This window comes from Oncorhynchus tshawytscha, unplaced genomic scaffold (genome assembly GCF_018296145.1).
Source record: "Oncorhynchus tshawytscha isolate Ot180627B unplaced genomic scaffold, Otsh_v2.0 Un_contig_11560_pilon_pilon, whole genome shotgun sequence".
Lineage (NCBI taxonomy): Eukaryota > Metazoa > Chordata > Actinopteri > Salmoniformes > Salmonidae > Oncorhynchus > Oncorhynchus tshawytscha.
In genome coordinates, this window is record NW_024609702.1 from 138,248 (window position 1) to 158,775 (window position 20,528).

The following is a 20,528-nucleotide window of genomic DNA, read 5'->3' on the forward strand; positions in this document are numbered from 1 at the left end:
TTTTCTCTGCTACCGCACGGCAAGCGGTACCAGAGCGCCAAGTGTAGGTCCAAGAGGCTCTTTAACAGCTTCTACCCCCCAAACCATAAAACTGCTGAAAAATTAATCAAATGGTCACCGGATTATTTACATTGACCGACCCCCCCCCCATTTGTTTTTTTTTACACTGCTGCTACTCACCGTTTATTATCTATGCATAGTTACTCCACCCCTACCTACATGTACAAATTACCTTGATTAACCTGCATGACCACACATTGACTCGGGAACCAGTACCCCTTGTATATAGCCTTGTTACTGTTATTTTATTGTGTTACTTTTTTATTCTTATTTACTCTAGTTTATTTGGTAAATATTTTCTTAACTCTTTTTTGAACTGCACTGTTGGTTAAGGGCTTTTAAGTGAGCATTTCACTGTAAGGTCGACACGTGACAAATAAAGTTTGATTTGAACATGATTACAGTAAATGTGGAAGCAATGTGAAGGTTAAGCGTTATAATTGTGGGGAGAACACAGTGCAGCATTTGGTGGATGCCAGGTGCAAAGAGAGGCTCAGAGATATAGGATCAGTCATGATGCATCATAAAATACAGATTGGTAGAACTGCAGTGTGGACTGATGGAGCTTACATGGATGTTCTTGTAGTAAGTGGACCTACTGGTGCTTCTGATGGTCCTGGCATTGTTACAAGGCCTGTTCAGAAATCTTGCGCTCATGAATGTGTGGTGTCAAAGACACTGATAATGAATAAAGTTGACTTCATATTTTTTTTTTTGGAAAGGTTATCAATACGACTCTGGTTGTGGAAAGCAGAAATGCAAGGTTGAAGGTTATTGTGGAGACGGCAAAATAGATATTGGGAGTAACAGATGTTACTGTTGAAATAGTTTTTGACATGGGGAGGGAGAGGGTGTGGTAGTAGTTAGTAGGGATTTATTTGGTTTTGAATGTTATTTTCATGGTAGCACAGAACTGGGCAGATCATGGTTGATCGTACATTTCAGCACAGTAGGTGGCAGCATGCACTTTAAACGTTTGTTTGCGGACCACCATGATATCATAGTAGTAGAAGAAGAAGAAGCAGCCGAAAACTCGTTGGCTACACAGACTCACCAAAGACTTTTATAACTTAACCAGGATAGACCACAGCTCGTCGTTTCAAATAGAAACACCCGAGTCATAGTGGGCAGAACAAGCAAGGAGGTGGACAGAGCCAAGCACGAACTAGCGAGATCCAATTGGCGAGTTCTAGCAGTATTTCCCTTAGGCAACACCTACTCTATGAAATGCGTGTGTGCAATAACTCAATTCGCCTTTGTGCTCCTTCTAAACAACGCAATTTTGTTTTACTTTGGCAAAGGGTAAAGTCTACTAAACTTACACCACTCTCTTCGTAACATACTTTACTTTTGGGAACAGAAAACTGTATTGAGATTAAATGTTTAATCAATGAGAAAATTAGTAGAATGCCGGCCAAATCCATCAAATTCCAGTTTATCCCACCGCCGGCCACTGGGCACTCTCTTACTACCATATTTGTTAGTGAGTGGAAACTCCAAGCGGATGCTTCACATTTAAACATTCCGTTAAATATCTGTCTCGTCGTTCTGTGGACTCACTCTGCACATTTTAAACGTCTTTCAACGGGTTATTTTTGTCCTCTGTGAAGCACACGCCGAGAGGACAGAGGGATTTAAACATCTTAAATCACTGGAAATTTTAAGAAATGTTGAGCTCAGAATAATCGAAGTATGTCTGTGCTAGCTAAGTTAGTTAGCTATCTGTTCAAATCAAATGTATTGGTCACATACATTTAGCAGATGCTATTGTGGGTGCAGCGACCAACCGACTAGCTGTCTTATTGTAGAGTTTATGAAATGTCTGGCAGCACCACGCCTTATCAGCGTGGTACTGTAACGTTACCACGTGTTTCCTCTGTTTATACATGGATGTATTGGGGACTTCTAAACTAACTTGCATTATTGAGTCCATGAAAGTAATTGTACGATTTGTACAGATGAGATATTATTATTATTCCAAAAAGAGGAGCAAAAATGTATGTATGGCGACTGTGACCGAGATATGTGTTTACAACATTCACTGTAGTAACTAGCTAACGTTAGCTATGCACTCTGGACAACCGCCAGTGGTCGCTATTGACCTGTCCTTTGAGTGGATCCGTCAAAAGACCGATAAAAAGAGACCGATAAAAAGAGACCTCTAGCGGCTGTCCACGCTGTGTTGATAGGTATGGCCTGGTCCCCATATTTATTATAACCACAATATATTTAACCCTATTAGGCTGATGCAGAAGTCAACCCCAAGGCCTACCCTCTGGCTGATGCCACACTGAGCAAAACCATCCTGGACCTTGTGCAGCAAGCTGCTAATTTACAAGCAGCTCTGCAAAGGGGCCAATGAAGGTGAGACAAACATATCTGTCGTGGAACTACATTGTTTTGGTTGCAGGTTTGAAACACAGAGGTTACCTCCAACAAGGTGACGAACTCTGCATTTTACGCACGCTTTGACGACAACAACATCGAGCCGGGTGTGAGGGTCGTCACCGACCCAGAGGCCTGGGGGGGTATCTCGCTCTCTGAGGCCGACGTGAGAAGGGTCTTTAATCAGGTCAACACCCGCAAGGCCGTGGGCCCCGCTGGTATTCCAGGGCGCGTTCTCAGCATGCGCAAAACAGCTGGCAGGCATGTTCAGTCATTTTCAACCTCTCCTTGTCCCAGTCTGTAATCCACACATGTTTTAAGATGACCACCATCATTCCTGTTCCTAAGAACTCTAAGGCTTCATGCCACAATGATTACCGCCCTGTAGTGCTCACTTCTGTAATCATGAAGTGCTTTGAGAGGCTGGTTATGGCACACATTAACTCCATCCCAGACACCCACTGCAATTTGCATTCACCCCCAACAGATCCATAGATGACGCAATCTCAAATGCTCTCCACACTGCCCTCACCCACCTAGATAAGAGGAATACCTATGTGAGAATGCTGTTCATTGACTACAGCTCAGCGTTCAACACCATTATTCCCTCCACGCTCGTAACCAAGCTTAGGACTCTAGGTGTGAACACCTCCCTCTGCAACTGGATCCTGGACTTTCTGACGGGCCAACCCAAGGTGGTGTGAGGGTAGGCAACATTTACTTCCACCACGCTGACCCTTAACACAGGGGCCCGTGCTTAGTCCCCTCCCGTATTCCTTGTTCACCCATGACTGTGTGGCCACCCACGACTCCAACACCATTATTAAGTTTGCTGACGACACAACAGTGGTTGGCCTGATCACCGGTGACGATGAGTCAGCCTACAGGGAGGAGGTCAGTGACATGACAGTGTGGTGCCGGAGCAACCTCTCCGTTAATGTCAGCAAGACCAAGGAGCCAATTGTGGACTACATCGATGGGGTGGCAGTGGAGCAGGTAGATGGCTTCAAGTTCCTTGTGTCCAAATCACTAAAGACTTAAAATGGTCGAAAAGCAGGCGCAAAGAATCTGTCGTGAAGAAGGCCTCGTCCCCCTCAGGAGGGTGAAAAGGTTCTACAGCTGTACCATTGAGAGCATATTGACTGGCTGCGTCACTGCTTGGTATGGCAGTAGCACCGCCCTCGATCGCATGGTGCTACAGAGGGTTCTGCGGACATCCTAGTACATTACGGGGGCAGAGCTCCCTGCCATCCAGGACCTCCGTATCAGGCGGCGTGAAAAGATGGCCCGGGAAATCGTCAAAGACCCAAACCATAGACTATTTCCTAAGCTGCCGAATGGCAAGAGGTACTGATGCATCTAGTCTGACAACAGGTTCTTGAACAGCTTCTATTCCCAAGCAAAACAACTGATAAAGGTAAACTCGGTCCGTGTAGCTATTTATCTTTATTGGCCTTTTTTATCAGTATTTGTACTCGCTAAGCACACTCACACACACTGTCACCCCATTTGTTCGTTCGCACATAATATGCACATGCATTTATAATGACTGTACAGACCTGCACACCCACTCGCATGCAAGCTGCTACTACTCTTAACTTATATCCTGTCGCCTAGTTACCCTAATATATATATATATATATATATCTACCTCCATCACTCCAGTATCCCTGCACATGTAAATATGGTATTGGAACTGACCTTTTAAATATTTCCTGTATATAGTATTCTTACTTTGTATATTTATCCTGTTCTTTTATTTTTTTTCTAGTTATACATTGATTATTGCATTCTGGGGTTTTGAGTTTGTAAGAAAGGCATTTCACTGTGCATGTGACATTAGGAGCTAGACAGTAGTAAGTTAATGTGTTCGGAGGAAGACCAGCATTTCATCCAGACCAGTAATGCAATCGACATGCCTCTGAAATAGTACCACCTAACTGCTTCAGATTTGTCACTCTCTAACCTCTGCTAGCCCTCTCTCCCCCAGCCACTAAAACATTTAACCGCAGTATTGCTGAGTTCATTGTGATGGCCGCAGACGCAGAGCCCCTGGAGATCATCCTCCACCTGCCACTGCTCTGCGAGGTAAAGAACGTGCCCTATGTGTTTGTGCGCTCCAAGCAGGCCCTGGGACGCGCCTGTGGGGTCTCACGCCCAGTCATTGCCACTTCGGTCACCATCAAGGAGGGCTCGCAGCTCAAGCCCCAGATCCAGTCTACCCAGATGGCCATTGAGAGACTGCTGGTGTGAACAGAGAGCTCAGGGTGGGGGTTGTAGGGTTAATGGGACACCACCTGCTTTGGTCATATTCAGATTTTTGTAAATGGGACGGACTATGATTTAATGTTGTCCTGCTTTGTTTCATGTCCTGTCAGACTTATGTACAGAAGATTCTATTTTGTAGGGCTGTGTCCATTTTGAAATGTTGGGACAGAATAGGTATATCTGAAGCGTTGGAACAAAAATGGCTTAAAAACAACATTACTATGTTCTAAATGTGGTAATTCTATGTAGAGTATACGGGATGTCAAACTAAGCATAGTAGAATCATAGCAACTACACTTAGCTTTCCTTATGTTAACCTTTTTCCTTCATTTGGTGCAGTTAAAGGTGGACATGTTCATTCCAGTATTTGTAGTGTTTCATTTGGGAAACATTCCTACATTGGTTTTAAATTATAATTTGAGTATCACCTACACAGTGACTTGCCCAATGTATTTAATGTATAATTATGGAAGACCCTGTTCAAGTTTCAGCATTGTAATCAAAGGAACCTCTATGGGCAGATGGCTGCATATATGTCACTGGAAAACAGGGTAAAAGCCATGTGGTAAAATGGGTTGAGATCCTGGCATCTATAGGTGGACAAGATTAGGTTGAGATCCTGGCATCTGTAGGGGGACAAGATTAGGTTGAGATCCTGGCATCTGTAGGGGGACAAGATTAGGTTGAGATCCTGGCATCTGTAGGGGGACAAGATTAGGTTGAGATCCTGGCATCTGTAGGGGGACAAGATTAGGTTGAGATCCTGGCATCTGTAGGGGGACAAGATTAGGTTGAGATCCTGGCATCTGTAGGGGGACAGGATTAGGTTGAGATCCTGGCATCTGTAGGGGGGACAGGATTAGGTTGAGATCCTGGCATCTGTAGGGGGACAAGATTAGGTTGAGGTCCTGGCATCTGTAGGGGGACAAGATTAGGTTGAGATCCTGGCATCTGTAGGGGGACAAGATTAGGTTGAGATCCTGGCATCTGTAGGGGGACAAGATTAGGTTGAGATCCTGGCATCTGTAGGGGGACAAGATTAGGTTGAGATCCTGGCATCTGTAGGGGGACAGGATTAGGTTGAGATCCTGGCATCTGTAGGGGGCATCTGTGGCATCTGTAGGGGGACAAGATTAGGTTGAGATCCTGGCATCTGTAGGGGGACAAGATTAGGTTGAGATCCTGGCATCTGTAGGGGGACAAGATTAGGTTGAGATCCTGGCATCTGTAGGGGGACAAGATTAGGTTGAGATGTGTTTAGATCCTGGCATCTATAGGGGGACAAGATTAGGTTGAGATGTGTTGAGATCCTGGCATCTGTAGGGGGACAAGATTAGCATGCCACCCTAGGTTGAGATGTGTTGAGATCCTGGCATCTGTAGGGGGACAAGATTAGCATGCCACCCTAGGTTGAGATGCACCCAGAAGTCAGATTCAGTAATAACCATATTGGCATCCATATGCTTTTATTAAATTCACATTTCCACTTTTACAGAATTAAAACGACTACTCAAACGCAACATTTACTAAGCATACCGATTAGACAAACTAAACCATATAACAGGCAGTCAAAAGGCAATTGTGAACATACCTTCCAAATTTGCATGACAAAACACTTAACATGTTTGGCTTTTGTTCACTAATTAGTCTTAAATACTGGTTCACAATAGATTCTTTGGCCAATAAAGAGCATCTTTTATAAACGGGAAAAATAATGATCTTCCAATTGTAATAAAATGGGCCATCCTCAACTAAAGACATCAAATAAATACTAAATGTCACATACAAATAATGCAAAAATAGACTGCGATGGTTGTGGAGAGAACATCTTGGTGACAGTTTAATGAAACACCCCAAACGTTCACGTAACATTAAAAGAGAGGGTTCCATAAGTGTGTGACGAGGGTCATCCATCCTAAATGATACCGTTACCATGGACATAGTGACATGGCAACAGAATGGAACCGTGCCATTGAGTAAGAGAACAGGCTTTCATGGTGAAATAAAGACCACTTTTGTCAGGCTTGCCATTGAGGCAGTCACACAACTGTCCTTCTCCATGAGTTAAGCCTTGAGGCGCAGTCACTTGGCAAGGTCAAGACTCACGATGAGACAGAATACCAGCCCTACTAAGGTAGTTAGCTGCCCTCCGGCATTCTCTCTGGCACAGAGTGACTTCTGTTCAGCACCTGAACAGCCAGGGTCAGGTTGACTGTGGCAGAGATGCATACTCAGAGCACTCCAAAAGGTGGCAGTCTGGAGCAATATAAATGAATGGTACAAGGACCTCCGTCTGGAGTTCTCCCTCAGTCCACAGAGAACTCGGTCTCCGAGGCAGTGCCGGGGCGGCTGCCCCCATGGGCATCCTTCCTCAGCTGCAGAGAGACACAGCTCAGCCAGCTCCGGCTGGTGGGCATCTCCCCCACGATCTCCCAGCTGTCTGTCTCCTCACAGTACCGCTCGATGGTGTCGTGGTACCTGGAGGACAGATGGGACAGGTTGTGTAGGCTCTGGTCAAAAGTAGTGCACTACATATGGAATAAGGTGCCATTTCATCAAAAGTAGTGCTATGAATAGGGTGCCATAGGCAGCCCAGATACTTTTCATATTCTCCTTCAAAATATATTTTATAGGCCTTGCACCTGCCAAATCAGGGCCGTATTCAGTAGGCACCAAACGCGGGAACACTGACTGAAATAGGGAGAGAATACGTCAACTTGTTCAATAAGAAACGCTTGCTTTCATTTTCTGTTAAACCATTTTGCTCAGGTGTGGCCTAATAAATACAATCAAGCTGAATATGATTAGGAAAGGCTTGACATGGAGCTGTCTTGCCTGTCCCAGCCCTCCTCTCCACCCAGCACGTAGATCTTGCCGTCCACCACGGCCACACCGGGCCGGTAGCGCCTCTCCCTCATATGGGCACACATGGTCCACTGGTTACTCTTGGGGTCGTAACACTCCACCTTGTCTGTGTTCTCTGTGGACGCATGCCAGCCACCTAGGAATGGAATACAGGAGAAAATCCTAATGTATTTTTCCACAGACAATGTGGAAATATCCCCTGGCTTCAAACTTGGGCCTTACTACTTTTTTCCTGATCAGGTCACGTGTTCAGGGAAAAGTCACTATGTATCAAGCATCTTAGAGCAGGTGTGCTGATCTAGGATCAGGTCCCCCCCATGTCCATGTAATTGTATTCATTGTGATCTAAAAGTCTAAACTAATCCCTGATACCTATGACGTAGATTTTCCCCTTCAGGGTGCAGGCAGCAGAGCCGGAGCGAGCGATCTGCATGGGGGCCACCTCAGTCCATACAGACGTTTTAGGGTTGTACACCTGGGCCAGGTCTGTGCCGTCACCATCCTCTAGAACAGCACCACCTAGGAGCCAGGAGGACACTGATAAATTACTATCTAATATTAAAAATGACCTGTAGACAATTCAAACTACCGCATAAAGCAATTTCAGAAAAATTATAGACCAAGCTGAACCTATAGAGTTTATACAGTAATCCCAATTCTGATATTTTTCCCACAAATAGGTCTTTTGACCAATCACATCAGATTTTTTTCAGAGCTGATCTGATTGGTCAAAAGACCAATTAATGAAAAATAATATCAGAATTGGGCTGCCTGTGTAAACGCAGCCATAGAGTTCTCTGGAAGTGGGTGAGCAATGATCTCCCCTACCTGTGACATAGAGCAGTCCATCCAGTGCCACCACAGCAGGGCTGGTGACGGCCATCTTGACCGACTCCATGAACTGCCAGGTGTTGGTGTGGGGGTTGTAACACTCTACAGAGTCCAGGCGGGAACGGCCCTCCCAGCCCCCCACTGCAAACACATAGCCATCCAGCATCACCAAACCTGGAGGGGAGGGGGACATATTTATGGAAGAGCCGGCCTGCTCAACTTTAAACAGAGAGGAGTTATCCAATGGAAGTCTGTCAGCATTCACAAAGGATGTACTGTATTGGCTATTGTTTTATTCTATTACAGAAGTCATGGACGGGGACCTAACCTGTTACAAAAAAAGTCACGTCCCCGGCTGTCCTTCTAACCAGTATTATGACATGTCAAACATTATGTTAAAATGGATAAATAAATTGCTAGAATTGACTGATTTTTACCTAGCTCTGAGCGAGCTACGTTCATGGGGGCCATCTCCAGCCAGGAGTCGAAGCAGGGGTCATAGCGCCACATCTCTCTGCTGGCTGAGCCATCAGGGAACTCCCCTCCAGCCAGGTACAGAGTGGAGCCTGGGGGAGAGAACATGGAGATTGGAATAAATTAGAAAATAATAAAATTCCTCACAAAATGTATGTATTTTATAAGAAACTGACATTTCTCTTTTCTTCATCATTCTCAAGCATTAGGTAAAATGTAACAAAGGTCCTATAACAATCTATGACATAGGATCCATCTTATCACTAGGTGTTAATATACAAACTAAACCAAATGGTCCTCACCTGAAACCACCAGGCCGTGTTTACTGACAGCGAAGGGCAGGCAGGCCAGACTCTTCCACTGGCTGGTAAGGGGGTCAAAACTCTCCACGCTACGCAGCACCACCTTATCGTCCTCTCCCCCCACTGTCACAATCACCTCAGCTGTCCCTGTCACAGAGAGGCCAGCAGAGAGGGATGTGACTGGGGAGCCACAGAGACTTGTCCCTTCAGAGAGCTGATTATTGTATTAAAGGCAGTTGGTAGAACAATCCTCCAGGCATACCAGGGTTTGCGCTTCAGAAATCTAATTAATTAAAGCGCTAGGTGTGTGGAGGAGTGGCAAGTGGGAGGTTAAATGTGTGTTTGTTCAAGTCCTTGTGTTTGTGTGTGTTAGGGTGACAGGGTGTATTTGGAGTGTGTTTATGTTCATGTATCCATGCGTGTGGTACCTACCTGTGGACCTACGTGGGCGTGCTCGGGGGCAGTAGAGCTCTCCTCGTCGGTCCTGTAGCAGCAGGTAGTCCTTGGCCTCAGAGATGAGCCTCTGACAGCGCTGGGACTCCCGGACCACCTCCAGAGACTCAATCACATCGTGGATGTAGTACGGGCTGATCAGGGGCAGGCGGATGTGCTCCAAGACCTGCAGGGGGACGTGGGTTAGAATGACGACACATACACTGAAAACAAACACACCCACTGGATATAGACATGAGCAGACAGACATCTCCATCCGACATCTACAGTGTTATATACACATTAAAACAAGGCCATAGGACCTAACCTTCAATTTTGTTCATTTAATTTAATGGTTAGGTCCTATTCCATTTTATCAGAGCGACCTTGATACCTCCAACTTCCACTTAACATGATAGGTCAGAGGTCAGCGATCCTATCCAAAATGACACCGACTCACATCTGAGGCTCTAAATTATATTGGTGCCAGGCCAGGGTGACACCTTCCAGGGCCCATGGTTACTACAGGACCATACAATGGGGTTCTAACCCCTATAAGAATATTTTGAAGATAAATACACAACACAGGATGACAGGACTAATGGTCAATAGCGAATTGTAAATAGGAGTTGATTTTCAGTTCAACATCTGTTCAGAATCTGTGGAATGTCACTCCTGAACTCAGAGCAATGTGGGCTACATGTGCCACATTTTCATTGGTCTGTACATTGAGTTGGGAGCACCAGATACTGACTGTTACTTTTGATTTTTGTTATTTGGCCATTGGCCAAGTTGTACTGCAAGGACTTCTGATTGTTCAACCCCAGGCTAGGGGGGGTTATAAATGGCATCATATTCCTTTGTTCGGTGGGGAAAAGCTGAGGACAGGGGAGACTGAACATTGACTCCCAGCATAACATCTTGATTTGTCCTCTCTGAAGAAACCTATTTTTCTCCCCCTGATTTGCTTTGGAGTTTGTGTTATTGAAGAATAACATAAATTGCTAACACTTGGTGCCGTGTTCCTGATGAATTGGTCTGAACAACAAGAACTTATCAACTGTGTGTTTATCCAGAAGAAAGAGGCTGAGCGCAACCCACTTTGGGGAGTCATCTCTTAATCTCCTGATTGATGACAGAATTGCTGGGTGAGTCTAGACCAAAATAATTTTAAACAAACCAAATCAGGTTCAAATAGTGTATGCAATGAGTGATATGTATCTGAGATGTATAAGTGTTAAAGTCCTTTGTTTTATTAGAGTGTAGTCCTTTGTTTACTCTATTAAAAAGGTTGGAGTCTGTTCTTGTGAAACCTTCTAGCAATTTTTACACATGGTAAATGTAAGCATTCAACAAGCTTTGAGTGAACATAAGCTATGGGTAGCCAGGCCCTACAGAAACAATGTGTTCTAGAAGAGGTTGGAGTCCTCAAAAGGGGTCATATAAAAACAAACTCAAAAAAATGCAACAAAAAAAAATGCAAAAAAAGAAACGTCCTCACTGTCAACTGCGTTTATTTTCAGCAAACTTAACATGGGTAAATATTTGTATGAACACAAGATTCAACAACTGAGACAAACTGAACAAGTTCCACAGACATGTAACAGAAATGGAATAATGTGTCCCTGAACAAAGGGGGGGGTCAAAATTAACAGTCAGTATCTGGTGTGGCCACCAGCTGCATTAAGTACTGCAGTGCATCTCCTCCTCATGGACTACTCCAGATTTGCCAACTCTTGCGGTGAGATGTTACCCCACTCTTCCACCAAGGCACCTGCAAGTTCCCGGGCATTTCTGGGGGGGAATGGCCCTAGCCGTCACCCTCCGAACCAACAGGTCCCAGACGTGCTCAATGTGATTGAGCCTATTGCGGACAGTCTGACCACTGATGGAGAGATGGTGCCTTCCTGGTTTAACCATCCTGTACCATATTTTTGAAAGACAGGGTCCTGAAAAAAGGGACATTTCTTTTTTTGCTGAGTTTATATATATTATACAACTTTTGACATTAATGTAATGTCATTGTTAAGTGAGAAAACCACTCTGGAAAAGGATGGAACAGCTCTTTCGGATGTGAACATGACATTTTAAATTCACTGTCTAGAACCATTTCAAAGTAGAGCAGGAGACAGATGAAAGTCAGACGTGACCCCCACCCGTGGCCTATGTTCTCCTAATCTATCCTTACACAGTTGTGCAAGGCAGATCAGATTTCAAGCAACTGGTTGGCACTGCCTGTCTTTGAGTCAACAGATTCTGACAGCAGTGACAAACGATGTCTTAGGCCAACCAGAACACAGGCTGTGAAAGGGAGTAAAGACAAACTTGCAGAGATAGTGATCACACATAAATCAGCATCTCCAAAACAGTTGGAATAATGGTCAAAAACTTTTAAGCTTCCATGAGACGTGGTTATCAGAGTTATGCAGGTTCCGAGTGAAACCAACAACATTATCCGTTCAGGAGAAGAGAAACCTGGTGTATGTCATTATTGCGGGATTTCTGATCACTGGCAGCGAGACTGTCAGAAAAGAAAACATGATTTTATGAGAAGTGGCCAGGAGAAGAAGGGTCCGTCTAAGGGAAAATGGAAACAAGACAACAGCCCCAACGACACAATACTTGTGCAGAAATGTAAAAAGCTCTCTGTAGCTCAGCAGCAGAGGTTGCTATAGATGCTGTGGAGGTAAACTAATAGACCCCCTCTTACGTCCCATCTCAGCTGGTGTACATATGAAATCGGATGGAATATATGTGAACATGATGGTTAACAACTTTGCAGTAGATTTTTTAGTAGATACAGGTGCTGAAGTCACTGTATTGCCCATATCTTATGCAAAACATATATGTCCTCAGTACACGGGAAAGAAGATGGGCGCAACAGGAGTGGAGGGAAGACGGATATGAAACAAACCAAACCATTATCAATTTCTATTTGTCCAATGAAGATTGATGCAGGGGTGTGGATGGGCTCATTTGAACAACCTATTTTAGGCTTTGATGTTATTATGTAACTTGACTCAACATTGAACATTTCTTAACAAAAGGTGACGTGGCAAATTAGACAACCCCAGAAATCTATAGTTCAGAACCATGCTATTTGGACTATGAAGAAAAATGACTGTGGAACTGTGGATATGGAATCAGTGTGCTTGACAGGTGATGCCCCACCTTGCACAAAACAATATCCCATTAGCAAGGTAGCTATACCCACTACTAAAGTAGTGAGTAAAGATCTATGGGACATGTGTATAGTTCAAAAGACACCATGTAATCCAGCTACTCTGATGCTTCCTCCAGACACCACAATGTGAATGTGGTGGGGATCATCATCACACCAAGCCTCATGACTGTGGTCAATGTGCCCGTGGTAACGGTCCTCGGTGCTGTAGTGAACCATGTTCTCTCAGATGTGTGATCACACTTGTTAAGACCTCTTTTCTATAACTTTGTGTGAAATCTATTTCTTATGGCAATGGCAAGTACAATATGCCCTTTGTGTTTTATAGAAATGCAAGGTGTTTAATGTGAATTATTTTATGCTTACTGCTAATGTATTTTATTCTGTCTATTTTTTTATGTTTTCTAAAATGACATTTTAACTATATTTATTTTTTAAATGGTCTTTATTTTTTAAATGGTCTAGGGGGAATATAAGAATATTTTGAAGATAAATACACAATGCCGAGGACGAGTGTACTAGAGTACTAATGGTCAATAGCGATTTGTAAATAGGAGTTGGTTTTCAGTTCAACATCTGTTCAGAATCTGTGGAATGTCACTCCTGAACTCAGAGCGACGTGGGCCACGTTTTCATTGAGTCGGGAGCAGGATACTGGTTATTTGGCCATTGGCCAAGTTCTACTGCAAGGACTTCTGATTGGTCAACCCCAGGCTAGGGTGGGGGGTTATAAATGACATCCTGTTCTTTTGTTCGGTGGGGAATAGCTGAGGACAGGGGAGACTGAACATTGACTCCCAGCATAACATCTTGATTTGTCCTCTCTGAATAAACCTACTTTTCTCCCCCTGATTTGCTTTGGAGTTTGTATTTTTGAAGAATAACAAATTGCTAACACCCCTAACGTTTATGTAACGCTGAGTGACTGACAGCTGGGGTTTCAGACGGTCAGATCTACTGGGGATTCCAGAGCTTAAAACCCCCCCCACACCACAGTCAACAGAGAACTGTAGGGAGGGGGCGTAGCACAGTGCTGGACACAATCTGTCGCCTAGATACTGCTCAACACACAGACAATGGGGGGACCACTGCATTGACTGTTGTGTTTTCATGCTGACCTTTTCAAAGCTCTGCCTGCGGGTGGCGCTCTTGTCCAGCCACAGCATGGTGGCCTCGAACACAGTCTCCTCCTTGGCTACGTTCAGGTGGTCGCTGGCGATGATCTCCGTCAGCTTGTCTGCACACAGAGAGAGGAACTCCTCCTGGGGGGGCAGTGTTCAAAAGATTTTGAAATTTAAGCAAAAAATTGCATTGCTTATTGGAAGAAGTCCAGGTAGTCCCTCCCCGTTTAAGTCTAGTTTCTTCCTTTTGGTGCCTAAGGAGCATGATCCTGGGCTGGCATAGTCCAGCAAGGGGAACAAAAGACAGTTGACTATGATGTCACTTCCCCTTTCTTATATACACAAAGAATGGGAATGTCTAAACAATGAGACGTGAGAAATGTCCCCTCCTTCGTCTGCACTGTTCTGAAGGAACAACACGGGTGAAACCAAATACCTCTCTGGGATCATTTTGTTCAATGCAGCACAGATGAAGGAGAACAGAGGTGAAAAATACATTTGAAACTATTGAGACCAGGTCCCAGGTTTGGACTACACAACCCAGACCTCCCTTCCTATCTCACCTGTTGGCAGACACTGCCGAAGTGCTGGAGGATGTAGTCCATGCTGTGTTTCTCCAGCTCCCTACAGGAGTGGGCCTCAGCGAAGCAGTGGATGCCCACACAGTTCATCTCATCCATCTGGCGCTCCATGAAGCGGCAGCAGGCTTCGCGCACTGCCATCACATCCAAGAGGTTGGCCGCAGCCAGCAGGGCCTGGGGTCACAGGTCAATGACATTTGATTTCAAGACAGTCAACTCAGGACATTTATATGAAACTGACTTCAACTCTGGGGTAGTACAACTTTAATTTAACAACTGCAATGCTAAACCAGAAGTTGACTACAAAGTGAGACTGGAAGACAGCGGTTCTACCTCACCTGCACGTTGGCCTTGGAGATGACCACCTCAGCCGTGTAGGCGTAGCTGACCAGCATGCCAATCATCTGGGACTCCACTCCGTTGATGGCCACCCGCTCCTGTCTGGACTCCATCAGGTCTGTGGAGAACATGGCCTGGGGAGGAGGGCAGAGCATTAGGAGAAGAGAGAAACAGACTCCTGCCAATGAAAAAGCGCCAACAGCAAATTACCACATGTAAGTACTTCAGGTCTGCAGTGAGTGACAATATAAAAGATGCATGGTCATTAGTAAACTGTATCCATTCAGTAAATGGTTGAGAAGCAGGGGCACCGTCAGCTTGCTCATCCCCCCGTTGCACCACTGTATTTTCCCCTGGGTCTATGTAGTATAGCAGTTAGAATAATCATTTGCAGGGTTGCTGCTGATATTTGTCCTGTTATACACAAGTGTGTAATTTGCATCCCAACTCCCCCTGAGACACCCGCATGGAGTGGGGTCACGGCCAGGTTCACCATTGTACTGTGCCCCTGGAGCAATTAGGGTTAAGTGCCTCAGGAGCAAGGGCCCTGTGCTCAAGGGCACAGCAACATATTTTTTTTACCTTGTTGGCTCCGGAATTCCAACGCTCAAACCTCGAGGCCACCGACTTACAGTGGGGGAAAAAAGTATTTAGCCAGCCACCAATTGTGCAAGTTCTCCCACTTAAAAAGATGAGGCCTGAAATTTTCATCATAGGTACACTTCAACTATGACAGACAAAATGAGAAGAAGAAAAATCCAGAAAATCACATTGTAGGATTTTTTATGAATTTATTTGCAAATTATGGTGGAAAATAAGTATTTGGTCAATAACAAAAGTTTCTCAATACTTTGTTATATACCCTTTGTTGGCAATGACAGAGGTCAAACGTTTTCTGTAAGTCTTCACAAGGTTTTCACACACTGTTGCTGGTATTTTGGCCCATTCCTCCATGCAGATCTCCTCTAGAGCAGTGATGTTTTGGGGCTGTTGCTGGGCAACAGACTTTCAACTCCCTCAAAAGATTTTCTATGGGGTTGAGATCTGGAGACTGGCTAGGCCACTCCAGGACCTTGAAATGCTTCTTACGAAGCCACTCCTTCGTTGCCCGGCAGTGTGTTTGGGATCATTGTCATGCTGAAAGACCCAGCCACGTTTCATCTTCAATGCACTTGCTGATGGAAGGAGGTTTTCACTCAAAATCTCACGATACATGGCCCCATTCATTCTTTCCTTCACACGGATCAGTCGTCCTGGTCCCTTTGCAGAAAAACAAAGCATGATGTTTCCACCCCCATGCTTCACAGTAGGTATGGTGTTCTTTGGATACAACTCAGCATTCTTTGTCCTCCAAACACGACGAGTTGAGTTTTTACCAAAAAGTTCTATTTTGGTTTCATCTGACCATATGACATTCTCCCAATCTTCTTCTGGATCATCCAAATGCTCTCTAGCAAACTTCAGACGGGCCTGGACATGTACTGGCTTAAGCATGGGGACACGTCTGGCACTGCAGGACTTGAGTCCCTGGCGGCGTAGTGTGTTACTGATGGTAGGCTTTGTTACTTTGGTCCCAGCTCTCTGCAGGTCATTCACTAGGTCCCCCAGTGTGGTTCTGGGATTTTTGCTCACCGTTCTTGTGATCATTTTGACCACACGGGGTGAGATCTTGTGTGGAGCCCCAGATGGAGGGAGATTATCCAGTGGTCTTGTATGTCTTCCATTTCCTAATAATTGCTCTCACAGTTGATTTCTTCAAACCAAGCTGCTTACCTATTGCAGATTCAGTCTTCCCAGGCTGGTGCAGGTCTACAATTTTGTTTCTGGTGTCCTTTGACAGCTCTTTGGTCTTGGCCATGGTGGAGTTTGGAGTGTGACTGTGAGGTTGTGGACAGGTGCCATTAATACAGGTAACGAGTGGAGGACAGAGGAGCCTCTTAAAGAAGGTCAGTGAGAGACAGAAATCTTGCTTGTTTGTAGGTGACCAAATACTTATTTTCCACCATAATTTGCAAATAAATTCATTAAAAATCCTACAATGTGATTTTCTGGATATTTTCTCTCATTTTGTCTGTTATAGTTGAAGTGTACCTATGATGAAAATTACAGGCCTCTCATCTTTTTAAGTGGAGAACTTGCACAATTGGTGGCTGACTAAATACTTTTTTGCCCCACTGTATATTAACGCACAGTCTGACTGCCCGGTAAGTGTTAGTGTATCATATGCAACATTTCCACAGGGGATGAGAGGGACATGTCCCCTCCCCCAATATTATTATTATTTTTTATTCATTTAAATTTGACCCCCTTCTCGTGGTATCCAATTGTTAGTGATTACGATCTTGTCTCATCGCTACAACTCCCGTACGGGCTCGGGAGAGACGAAGGTCGAAAGCCATGCGTCCTCCGAAACACAACCCAACCAAGCCGCACTGCTTCTTAACACAGCGCGCCTCCAACCCGGAAGCCAGCCACACCAATGTGTCGGAGAAACACCGTGCACCTGGCTGCCTTGGTTAGCGTGCACTGCGCCCACCCCGCCACAGGAGTCGCTGGTGCGCGATGAGACAAGGATATCCCTACCGGCCAAACCCTCCCTAACCCGGACGACGCTAGGCCAATTGTGCGTCGCGGCCAGCTGCGACAGAGCCTGGGCACGAACCCCGAGTCTCTGGTGGCACAGCTAACGCTGCGATGCAGTGCCCTAGACCACTGCGCCACCCGGGAAAAATAGACTCTCTCTACCCCATGGCAAATATGAAGAACTGCAAAAAAATTGCTTTAAAACTGCAACATTTTCTCTCAGCCTCATGACAAAAGTGTGTAGAATAGCATTTATAAAACTGGTCTGCATTAGTAGGGCCCCGTTCAGACGCACTGAGCCTCCTCCGCTGTCTATACAGACGCACTATATATATATCCGCACGCCTCCCGCTTCAGTACCAGTAAGTGAAATATTACTAATTTACAGTTTCAATGAAGACTCTCCCCTAACTCTCTCTCTCTCCAACAGGCATTCAGCCAGTCCGTAGTTCAAGGTGTGTTTTAGCTCAACCTCCACCTATAATCTATGAAAACTTGATAGTCAATATATGATCAACTTAGTAGATGACATCCTATGTAAATATGTGCATCATCATTGTAATAGTACTCAGTCTTCATATTTTGTGTATTTTTAATATTTTAAATACTTTCATTGGTGACTTATCCTTTCACTTATACAGTTTTCAAAGTACCCGTCAAGAGGGCATACATTCATGTCAAACTATAGAACTGCAGGAACTTTCTTTTTATATGTAAACAGTGACAATTATAATAAAACTCAGTCTTGATCTTTTTTGTCTTCTTAATATCTGCCTTGAAATACCTTAATTCATGATGGTGCTGACTTATCCTTCCACTTGTACTGATTTCAAAAAACCCTTCAAGAGAGGCATAATAAAGTCATGTCAAACTGTGCACAATTACAAGAAATGTCTTAAAATGTCCCCAAACATTCTGGGGAACGACTCCCAGATCCAACGTCTACTGTTTGTCCCCCCAAATATCTCCCCACAATTTAATTTACATATACATTTTAGTCATTTTAGTAGACGCTCTTATCCAAAGCGACTCACAGGAGCAATTATGTTTAAGTGCCTAGCTCAAGGGCACATTGGCAGATTTTTCACCTAGTTGGTTCGGTGATTCAAACCAGTGACCTTTCGGTTACTGGCCCAACGCTCTTAACCACTAGGCTACCTGCTGCCCTTGTAGTGTATGGAGAAGTAGTGTATGCATTCTATGTCTGCTCCTGGGCAATGTATGTTTTCTGTACTCTTGTCCCAATGATTTCTTCCACACTTTCTGTGGGGATTAATAACGTTGTATTGTACCGTACACCACTGTCCATACCTGGAAGTAGGAGCTAAAGGAAGCCAGTACGATACGGTGGCAGGGGAACTCCTGCCCCCCACAGCATAGTGTCACATCACAGAAGGCATTGTTGAGACGCAGGCTGTTCAGGCCCTCCAGGACCTTGTTGGGGTGCCTGGCCTCCACAAACACATAGTCCTCACTGTCCAGTGAGGCCAGGGGAAAGCCAGAGTCCTCAAGGACAGGAGATGGGGGCAGGAAGAAGGTGGCGGATGTGGCCGAGATGTTCACAGCAATGATTTCGGCCATCCTTTCACTTTAGTCAAGCCTGTAGGGGAGGAAGAGGTAGATAGACCGTAGCCTACAGTCTCTTTACCCAGCAGATCTGACCCACTTGCTTACAGCTGCACTAGGGTCAGACAGCATTCCTGTGTAGATTAAGAAACCGTGGACCTGGCGCGAGATTTGGCTCAGAAAACATACCAGGGATATGTAATCCAGGGATGAGAAATGTGCTGTACTATGAATTGTCCCATTATCCCAACTGTTACACTGACATCATGCTAGTTATAGGTAGTCACTGCAACCATTATGGAATGGCATGGCGCATTGAACAACAAAATGGCTGCTATGTCTTCCGCTATCTAGCATGAGGACAAAAATGACACTTTTCCTGAAAAACTAGCAGTCGTTCAATCTTTTCAGTTTAACAGTTGGGATAATGGGAAAATTCGGAGTACAACGCATTTCTCATCCCCCCAGGTCAGCAGAGGCCAAATCAAGCTCCGCACTGCAATGCCATTCGACTCCAAAATGTTGTAATAACGTGAATAACAACTCCGTATAGCTCTGCATTGACATGACTGGTTGCGGTATGTCCTGTATAAACTCAAACTCCCTTCCTTGACAACAGCTATGCAAATTGCAAGAAGTATGAATGCCCTGACTTCTGCAGAGCCGCATCGGAAGTAAATGCTGTATATGACTGAGCATGCAGAGGCTTTAAAATCGACACAGGAATGCTGTCCAACCCTAGAGCAGCTTTAAGCAAGCCGGTCGAATCTGCTGGCTACAGTCTATTTTTCCCCAGTTTGCCTGTCAAGACTATTTTCAGTCCACTGGGGCAACAGTCTCCTCTCATATACTGACCTCTCCATATCAAATACAATAATATAACATTTTTAAAAAAGGTTAGTGAGGGAATTCATAGCAGCATCACAAGTGTCTAGTACAATTTCAAGACCAGATCATTCCATTCCAGTTCACGCAACATAATATTGTAGTAATTACATTTCACCCTTGTTATGGTAATTACACAATTTTCAACCAAAGCAATAATTATGAGGACGCAAACTGATTCTTTCGATTGAAATAGTACATTGAAACTGAAATTAGAACACTACATATGCAATGAATGTGATTAAAACACTAACAAGATAGTTTGTTATTGCCGAAGATTTTTGGAAAGCGCTCAGACTGACTGACACTGCTGACAACTGCTAAGTTAAATGATGATCGACATTTGCCTCCTAAAATTGCCATTTATTGCCCAAAAGCTAAGACTCCATGCACTTCTACCCTGACATTGTGACAATATGTTACATTACCTGAAAAACATTGCCGCATCAATAGAACAATCCAAATTTGTCAGGTGTCGACCGAAAAATGGTTAAGAATCGTGACCACCAGACGCCATGTCTTCTTTTCTCTCTGTTTTACTTTCTCAGCAAAGTGAAACAGAGCTCCTTATCGCCCCCTGCTGTTTAGGTCCTCGAAGGTCCTTGCTTGGTTACACCCTAAAAGGTTGATCCATCATGTACCTGTTCAAAGTATA

The 20,528-nt window shown here is 44.6% G+C and overlaps 1 protein-coding gene, 1 long non-coding RNA gene and 1 pseudogene across 5 annotated transcripts; 2 read left to right on the top strand and 1 right to left on the bottom strand.

Annotated features, from left to right (window-relative positions):
• Positions 1-1,878: 1,878 nt before the first annotated feature.
• On the top strand, positions 1,879-4,927 carry LOC112239962 (annotated as a pseudogene).
• Positions 4,928-5,838: 911 nt separating this feature from the next.
• On the top strand, positions 5,839-6,271 carry LOC121845523. Its single transcript, XR_006082622.1, has 2 exons — positions 5,839-5,922; positions 5,959-6,271. It is a non-coding gene; the product is annotated as an uncharacterized LOC121845523 (long non-coding RNA).
• On the bottom strand, positions 6,163-20,435 carry si:ch211-256e16.3 (kelch-like protein 20). 4 transcript variants are annotated; one of them, XM_042317083.1, is made up of 12 exons: positions 20,302-20,435; positions 18,734-19,022; positions 14,839-14,973; positions 14,483-14,674; positions 13,917-14,060; positions 9,618-9,804; positions 9,186-9,332; positions 8,847-8,975; positions 8,407-8,583; positions 7,951-8,097; positions 7,549-7,714; positions 6,163-7,191 (listed from the first exon to the last, which is right to left on the bottom strand). In XM_042317083.1, the coding sequence occupies exons 2-12, from the start codon at positions 19,001-19,003 to the stop codon at positions 7,020-7,022; spliced, it is 1,866 nt and encodes a 621-aa protein (XP_042173017.1). In that variant the 5' UTR covers positions 19,004-19,022; positions 20,302-20,435; the 3' UTR covers positions 6,163-7,019. The 4 variants fall into 4 exon arrangements, 3 of the variants coding, with proteins under 3 accessions (XP_042173017.1, XP_042173020.1, XP_042173019.1); XM_042317086.1 differs by lacking the exon at positions 20,302-20,435 and adding an exon at positions 18,207-18,261 and having other exon boundaries at positions 18,734-18,870; XR_006082621.1 differs by having other exon boundaries at positions 7,093-7,191; positions 7,356-7,714.
• Positions 20,436-20,528: the final 93 nt, after the last annotated feature.